Source organism: Somniosus microcephalus, unplaced genomic scaffold (assembly GCF_052327205.1).
Source record: "Somniosus microcephalus isolate GS21.2 unplaced genomic scaffold, FLI_Smic_1.0 unresolved_chr7, whole genome shotgun sequence".
NCBI classification, from domain to species: Eukaryota; Metazoa; Chordata; class Chondrichthyes; order Squaliformes; family Somniosidae; genus Somniosus; species Somniosus microcephalus.
In genome coordinates, this window is record NW_028225185.1 from 33689657 (window position 1) to 33697615 (window position 7959).

A 7959-nucleotide genomic window follows, 5' to 3' on the forward strand; every position below is an offset into this window, starting at 1 on the left:
ACATAGAAACATAGAAGATAGGAGCAGGAGTCGGCCATTCGGCCCCTCGAGCCTGCTCCGCCATTCAATGAGATCATGGCTGATCATCCAAATTCAGTACCCTGTCCCTGCCTTCTCCCCATATCCCTTGATCCCTTTAGCCTTAAGGAATATACCAACTCCTTCTTGAATATATTTAATGAATTGGCCTCTACTGTCTTCTGTGGTAGAGAATTCCACAGGTTCACCACTCTCTGGGTGAAGAAATTCCTCCTCATCCTTAGACTGTGACCCCTGGTTCTGGACTCCCCCGCCATCGGAAACATCCTTCCTGCGTCTAGTCTGTCTAGTCCTGTTAGAATTTTATAAGTTTCAATGAGATCCCCTCTCATTCTTCTGAACTCCAACGAGTATAAGCCCAATCGGCCCAATCTCTCCTCATACGTCATTCCTGCCATCCCAGGTATCAGTCTGATGAATCTTCGCTGCACTCCCTCCATGGCAAGAACATCCTTCCTCAGATAAGGCGACCAAAACTGCACACAATACTCAAGGTGTGGTCTCACCAAGGCCCTGTTGATTCCGGAGATGAAGGGATTGTCTTCTGAAGAAAGGTTTAGCAGGTTGGGCCTATACTCATTGGAGTTTAGAAGAATGAGATGTGATCTTATTGAAACATATAAGATTCTGAGGGGGCGATTGACAGGGTAGATGCTGAGAGGCTGTTTCCCCCCCTGGCTGGAGAGTCTAGAACCAGGGGTCACAGTCTCAGGATAAGGGGTCGGCCATTTCGGACTGAGATGAGGAGGAATTTCTTCACTCAGAGGGCGGTGAATCTTTGGAATTCTCTGCCCCAGAGGGCTGTGGAGACTCAGTCGTTGAGTCTATTCAAGGCGGAGATAGACAGATATCGGAGCTACAGGGGGGTCGAGGGTTATGGGGAGAGAGCGGGAAAGTGGTGTTGAGGACAAGATTGGATCAGCCATGATCTCACTGAATGGCGGAGCAGGCTCGAGGGGCTCTTGTTTCTTAGTTTCTAACCACTTCGCGCTGCGGGGAAACGGAAGGAGAAGGACAAACCTCGTCAGCCATCAGAGTCAGGTCCCTCTTCATGGCGTAGGCATCTTCTCCGTCTGCGTAGTACTTGGGCTCCACCTCGCTGATCCTGCGTGGAAGGGAAAGAGGGCCAGAGTTTTACAAAGCCGCACAAAGATATGAGTCACCCGTACGGAGTCCCGGTCGGACCCCAGCTGGAGTGTCTGGGTTCAGTTCTGGGCCCCGCACCTTGGGAAGGACATCTCGGCCACGGAGGGGGGGCAGCGCAGATTCACCAGACTGATCCCGGGGGCTAAAAGGGTTAATTCCCGAGGACAGGTTGCACAGACTGGGCTTGTGTTCCCTCGAGTGTAGAAGATTAAGGGGTGATCCGATCGAGGTGTTTGAGATGATTAAAGGATCCGATCGGGTCGATCGAGAGGGAAACTATTTCCTCTGGTGGGGGGAGTCCAGAACAAGGGGGCAGAACCTTCAGATTAGAGCCAGGCCGTTCAGGGGTGATGTCAGGAAGCACTTCTTCACACAAAGGCTGGTGGAAATCTGGAACTCGGGGACCCAGTACATTGATCAAACTTTAGTTGAGTTTTAAGGAGCGTCTTAAAGGAGGAGAGAGGTGGAGAGGTTTAGGGAGGCAATTCCAGAGCTCGGGGCCCTGGCGCGGTCGCCAATGGTGGAGTGATGGAAATCGGGGGATGAGCGAGAGGCCAGAATTGGAGGAGCGCAGAGATCTCGGGGTGCTGGAGGAGGTTAGAGAGATGGGGGGGGGGATGGGGAGGAGGTTAGAGTCTGAGAGCACTTACTGGAAGTTCAGCGTGTTCGAGTAGAGATGCAGTGCGGCTCGATTGCTGTGAGGGGGGAAAAAAATTAATAAAGCAGGAATTAAAATTCTCGGCAGCTATTCAGCACAGATCAACAGCCCTCAGACACTTCTGAATAATACCCTACGGGCATCTTAATGACAGATACAGCCTCTCCGGTTTCCTGTATCGGACACGCGATTCTTTAAACCGAGTACGAGGCTTTCTGCGATTCGAGTGTGCAGACGGGACGCTGCCGCTCTGAACTGTCGCTCCCATCATCGGTTCCTCCCCCACACCTAGCTTGGAGAGAGAGCGAGCGCAAACGTTCCCAGGCACTCCCGCTCACCAGCGACCCCCAACCCTGCCTTCTAAACAATCCCCACACCCAGTCAGCTCCCCAAACAAACAGCCGTCTGGTAACACAGCGCCTGCCACTTTCTGCGGTGATTAGCCTGCGCCGCACTGTCGGAGGGGCGATACTGAGGGAGCGTCGCACTGTCGGAGGGGCAGTACTGAGGGAGCGCCGCACTGTCGGAGGGGCGGTACCGAGGGAGCGCCGCACTGTCGGAGGGGCTGTACTGAGGGAGCGCCGCACTGTCGGAGGGGCGGTACTGAGGGAGCGCCGCACTGTCGGAGGGGCGGTACCGAGGGAGCGCCGCACTGTCGGAGGGGCATATTTCACCCTTGACCAACCTCCCTAAAAGCAAATGATCTGGTGATTTATCACAATGCTGTTTGTGGGAGCTTGCTGTGCACAATTGGTTCCACATTACAGCAGTGAGCACACTTCAAAAAGTCCTTCATTGGCTGTGAGGGGCTTTGGGACGTCCTGAGGTTGGTGAAAGGCGCTGGCGAAATGCGAGACCCTTCTTTCTCATCGATGGCCGATCACGGACCAGCGTGACCCAAACAGACTCTGCAGCAGCCGAGATTGGCTGCAGACTAAGGCAGGAAGCTGCTCACCCCGACGTAATAAACTCACTACGCACTTGGTTTGAGCGTAAAGCAAGGCTTTAATCAACTTGTTTCAGAACATGGAGGTCTAGTTGTACTTCACTAGTTCCTGTCTTACAAAATGTCCCTGACAGGCTGGGGCCCACGCCCGAGTATTTATACTCCTTGGACGGCGCCACCAGCTGGCCGTCCAGCGTTATTTCATGAGTAGTTTCTTGATGATGAGATTTATAACACCCCCCATCTCTGCCATCCCCCCCGATGTGTCTCCGGGCCCTGTCTCCCCCCCCGCTGCGCTGACACTCAGACCAGACCAGACGGGCTCCTACTAAACGGCTGGCAGTACCTCTTCCTGACGTGCAGGGACACGTATCGGGCGTTGAAGTTCTCGATCATCGCTCGGGACGCCTGGTCCATCAGCTTCTGGGCCAGTCCGAGTCGCCGATGCGACCTCTTCACTGCCTGGGGAGGGAGCGGGAGACGAGAGCTTACAACACACAGCACATCGCTACACTGGCAGGGGGCAAACATTCGCGGGGCTGTGGGGGACGAGCAAGAGGCGCTGATTGGGGCAGCTCTGTCAAAGAGCCGGCACAGACATGATGGGCCGAGCGGCCTCCTTCTGTGCCCATGTGATTCCGTGATTGGACAGGTCAAGGGGCCACGCATCACAAAGCAAGAACTCACCCCGCCAACTCTCCTCAAGGTCCCAATGCTGACTGGGGTAGAACGTCGTTCCCCCCCCGGCCCCCCTCGCACCTCCCCGCAAGTGCGGGGCCCAGGCACTGGGCGTCAGCAGGCCATTCAGCCGTGAAGCGCATCACAGCGGCTCCCATCTTGAGCGGAACGTGTTCCCTTACACCGCACCACACCCCCCCCACCCGGCTCTGTCACGCAGTCCTCCACTGGCGCAGTGCCGCCACTAGAGGGGGCTCAGCCACCTCAGCAATTGGGGCTCAGCTCCTGATCATAAGAACATAAGAAATAGGAGCAGGAGCAGGCCAATCGGCCCCTCGAGCCTGCTCCGCCATTCAATAAGATCATGGCTGATCTGATCCTAACCGCCAATCCACTATCACAGAACCATCTCCTGAATCTAACAGAATTAGACACACGAAACAGGAGCAGGACCAGGCTACACGGCCCCTGGGCCCGCTCCGCTACCCACAGGGCCATGACCGATCCGAACCTAGACTCATGTCCAAATTCCTGCCCGCTCCCCGTAACCCTTAATTCCCTTTACTTCTAGGAAACTGTCTATTTCTGTTTTAAATTTATGTAATGATGTAGCTTCTACAGCTTTTTGGGGCAGCATATTCCATGGACCTACCACCCTCTGAGTGAAGTAGTTCCTCCTCATCTCAGTTTTGAAAGAGCAGCCCCTTATTCTAAGACTATGCCCCCTAGTTCTAGTTTCACCCATCATCGGGAACATCTTCCCCGCATCCACCCGATCCAACCCCTTCACAATCTTATATGTTTCAATAAGATCGCCTCTCATTCTTCTGAACTCCAATGAGTAGAGTTCCAATCTACTCAACCTCTCCTCATATGTCGATCCCCTCATCCCCGGGATTAACCGAGTGAACCTTCTTTGTACTGACTCGAGAGCAAGTATGTCCTTTCTTAAGTATGGACACCAAAACTGTATGCAGTATTCCAGGTGCGGTCTCACCAATACCTTGTACAACTGAAGCAATACCTCCCTATTTTTATATTCTATTCCCCTAGCAATGAAGGCCAACATTCCATTGGCCTTCTTAATCACTTGCTGCACCTGCATACTAACCTTTTGAGTTTCGTGCACCAGGACCCCCAGATCCCTTTGTACTTCAGTACTTTCCAGTTTCTTGCCATTAAGATAATAACTTGCTCTACGATTTTTCCTGCCAAAGTGCATAACCTCACACTTTCCAGTATTGTATTCCATCTGCCAAATCTCTGCCCACTTACTTAGCCTGTCTATGTCCCCTTGCAGGTTTTTTATGTCCTCCTCACTCACTACTTTCCCTCCCATCTTAGTATCATCAGCAAACTTTGATATGTTACACTCGGTCCCCTCCTCCAAATCGTTAATATAGATTGTAAAGAGTTGGGGACCCAGCACCGACCCCTGCGGAACACCACTAGTTACTGATTGCCAGTCTGAGAGTGAACCATTTATCCCAACTCTCTGCCTTCTGTTAGATAGCCAATCCTCTATCCATGCCAGAATATTACCCCCAATCCCGTGATTTTTTATCTTAAGCAATAATCTTTTGTGTGGCACCTTGTCAAATGCCTTTTGGAAGTCTAAATACACTACGTCCACTGGTTCCCCTTTATCCACCCTATATGTTACTTCCTCAAAGAACTCCAGCAAATTTCTCAAACATGACTTCCCCTTCATAAAACCATGCTGACTTTGTCCCATTAAATGATGATTATCCAAATGTCCTGTTACTGTCTCCTTAATAATGGACTCCAAAATTTTACCTACCACAGATGTTAGGCTAACCGGTCTATAGTTTCCAGCCTTCTGTCTACTGCCCTTTTTAAATAAGGGTGTTACATTAGCAGTTTTCCAGTCTGCCGGGACCTTTGCTGAGTCCAGGGAGTTTTGGAAAATTATTACCAATGCATCCACAATCCCTACCGCCACTTCCCTCAAGACCCTAGGATGTAAGCCATCAGGGTCCAGGTGATTTATCCGCCTTGAGTCCCATTATTTTACCGAGTACCACTTCCTTAGTGATTTTGATCGTGTTTAGCTCCTCCCCCCCCCTATAGCCCCCTGTTTGTCCAGTGTTGGGATATTCTTAGTGTCTTCTACTGTAAAGACTGATACAAAATATTCATTCAGTGTTTTTGCCAACTCCATATTTCCCACCATTAATTTCCCGGTCTCATCCTCTAAGGGACCAACATTTACTTTAGCCACCCTTTTTCTTTTTATATAACTATAAAAACTCTTACTATCTGTTTTTATATTTTTTGCTAATTTACTTTCATAATCTATCTTCCCTTTCTTAATCAATCTTTTTGTTATTTTTTGCTGTCTTTTAAAGTTTTCCCAATCCTCTATCCTCCCACTAGATTGGCTTCCTTATATGCCCTTGTTTTTAGTCGAATACTATCCTTAATTTCTTTACTCAGCCACGGATGGCTGTCTTTTCTTTTACACCCTTTTCTTCTCTGGAATATGAGAGCTGAAGTGGGGGCGGGGCTTGTCGCGAGGCTTTATCTGCGAGCTGAAGTGGGGGCGGGGCTTGTCACGAAGGGCGGGGCTTGTCACGAGGGGTGGGGCTTTACCTGCGAGCTGAAGTGGGGGCGGGGCTTGTCACGAGGGGCGGGGCTTTACCTGCGAGCTGCAGTGGGTGCAGGGCTTGTCACGAAGGGCGGGGCTTGTTGTGAGGGGCGGGGCTTTACCTGCGAGCTGAAGTGGGGGCGGGGGTTGTCACGAAGGGCGGGGCTTTACCTGCGAGCTGAAGTGGGGCGGGGCTTGTCATGAGGGCGGGGCTTCACCGAGCTGGTGGGGCGGGGCGTGTCATGAAGGGCGGGGCTTTACCTGCGAGCTGAAGTGGGGGCCGGGCTTTACCTGTGAGCTGAAGTGGGGGCGGGGCTTGTCGTGAGGGGCGGGGCTTTACCTGCGAGCTGAAGTAGGGGTGGAGCTTGTCACGAGGGGCAGGGCTTTACCTGCAAGCTGAAGTGGGGGCGGGGCTTGTCGCGAGGGGCGGGGCTTTACCTGCAAGCTGAAGTGGGGGCGGAGCTTGTCGCGAGGAGCAGGGCTTTACCTGCAAGCTGAAGTGGGGGCGGGGCTTGTCACGAAGGGCGGGGCTTGTCGTGAGGGGTGGGGCTTTACCTGTGATCTGAAGTGGGGGGCGGGGCTTGTCGCGATAGGTGGGGCTTGTCACGAAGGGCGGGGCTTTATCTGCGAGCTGAAGTGTGGGCAGGGCTTGTCGCGAAGGGCGGAGCGTTACCTGCGAGCTGAAGTGGCGGCGGGGCTTGTCACGAAGGGCGGGGCTTTACCTGCGAGCTGAAGTGGGGGCGGGGCTTGTCACGAAGGGCGGGGCTTTGCCTGCGAGCTGAGGTGGAGGGCGGGGCTTGTCATGAAGGGCGGGGCTTTACCTGCGAGCTGGAGGGGGTGGGGCTTGTCTCGAGGGGCGGGGCTTTACCTGTGAGCTGAGGTGGAGGGCGGGGCTTGTCACGAAGGGCGGTGCTTTACCTGCGAGCTGACGTGGGGCGGGGCTTGTCTCGAGGGGCGGAGCTTGTCGAGAAGGGCGGGGCTTGTCGAGAAGGGTGGGGCTTTACCTGCAAGCTGACGTGGGGCGGGGCTTGTTGCGAAGGGGCGGAGCTTTACCTGTGAACTTAAGTGGGGGCGGGGCTTGTCTGGAAGGGGCGGGGCTTGTCGCGAGGGGCGGGGCTTGTCTGGAAGGGGCGGGGCTTTAGCTCTGAGCTGAGGGCGGGGCTTTAACTCCGAGCTGAGGTGGAGGGCGGGGCTTCTTGCGAGGGGCAGGGCTTGTCTGGAAGGGGCCGGGCTTTAGCTCCGAGCTGAGGGGCGGGGCTTTAGCTGCGAGCTGAGGTGGAGGGCGGGGCTTTAGCTTGAGCTGTGGTGGAGGGCGGGGCTTGTCTGGAAGGGGCGGGGCTTTAGCTCCGAGCTGAGGTGGACGGCGGGGCTTGTCTGGAAGGGGCGGGGCTTTAGCTCCGAGCTGAGGGGCGGGGCTTTACCTGTGAGCTGGTGGGGGCGGGGCTTGCCCATATAAGGCCGGCAGCGTGCGCGCGGCCGCGAGGAGGAGGCAGAGTCGCCGCCCTCACCCCCGGGGCCGCCCGGCCCGGATTGAATTGACTCACCCTGGCATTGCGGATGTTCATGGCGCCGCGGTGCTGTGGGCTGGCGGTGAGGCGTCCCTCAATGGCTCGCTCTGCTCGTCGGCCCGGGTTTGAATTGCTCGCGCTCTCTCGCGGTCGCCGCGCACCCTCAGCCACGTGACTCGCCGTTCGCGGCCCGCTCCGCGCCGATTGACAACCGCGCCGTCCAATGGGCGGAGAGGAAGGCGGGTTTTTGGTCACGCGGGGAGGCGGCGGGACAACCAAGCTTGACGCGCCCGCCCGCCTCTCTCCCTTCTCAGCCAATCGGAAGCCGGAGATCCGTACTGACAGCCGCGCTGACCAATCGGCTCTGAGAGCGGAG

At 54.9% G+C, this 7959-nt stretch overlaps 1 protein-coding gene across 2 annotated transcripts; it reads right to left on the bottom strand.

Annotated features, from left to right (window-relative positions):
* Positions 1 to 993: 993 nt before the first annotated feature.
* LOC147086760 (N-alpha-acetyltransferase 10-like) lies at positions 994 to 7681 on the bottom strand. Of its 2 annotated transcripts, XM_085978929.1 has the most exons (4): positions 7620 to 7681; positions 3136 to 3251; positions 1836 to 1880; positions 994 to 1144 (listed from the first exon to the last, which is right to left on the bottom strand). In XM_085978929.1, the coding sequence occupies exons 1-4, from the start codon at positions 7638 to 7640 to the stop codon at positions 1009 to 1011; spliced, it is 318 nt and encodes a 105-aa protein (XP_085835055.1). In that variant the 5' UTR covers positions 7641 to 7681; the 3' UTR covers positions 994 to 1008. The 2 variants fall into 2 exon arrangements, with proteins under 2 accessions (XP_085835055.1, XP_085835054.1); XM_085978928.1 differs by lacking the exon at positions 7620 to 7681 and having other exon boundaries at positions 3136 to 3511.
* Between the last annotated feature and the right edge of the window lie 278 nt (positions 7682 to 7959).

What these genes read in the sequence shown, in the direction of transcription:
- LOC147086760 (XM_085978928.1), bottom strand. Translation starts at nt 3,458, where the DNA reads ATGCGTGGCCCCTTGACCTGTCCAATCACGGAATCACATGGGCACAGA. An exon ending in TCCCTGCACGTCAGGAAGAG is followed by an intron (nt 1,881 to 3,135) that starts GTACTGCCAGCC and finishes CCCCCCTCACAG; the next exon opens with CAATCGAGCCGCACTGCATC. An exon ending in TCGAACACGCTGAACTTCCA is followed by an intron (nt 1,145 to 1,835) that starts GTAAGTGCTCTC and finishes CCTTCCACGCAG; the next exon opens with GATCAGCGAGGTGGAGCCCA.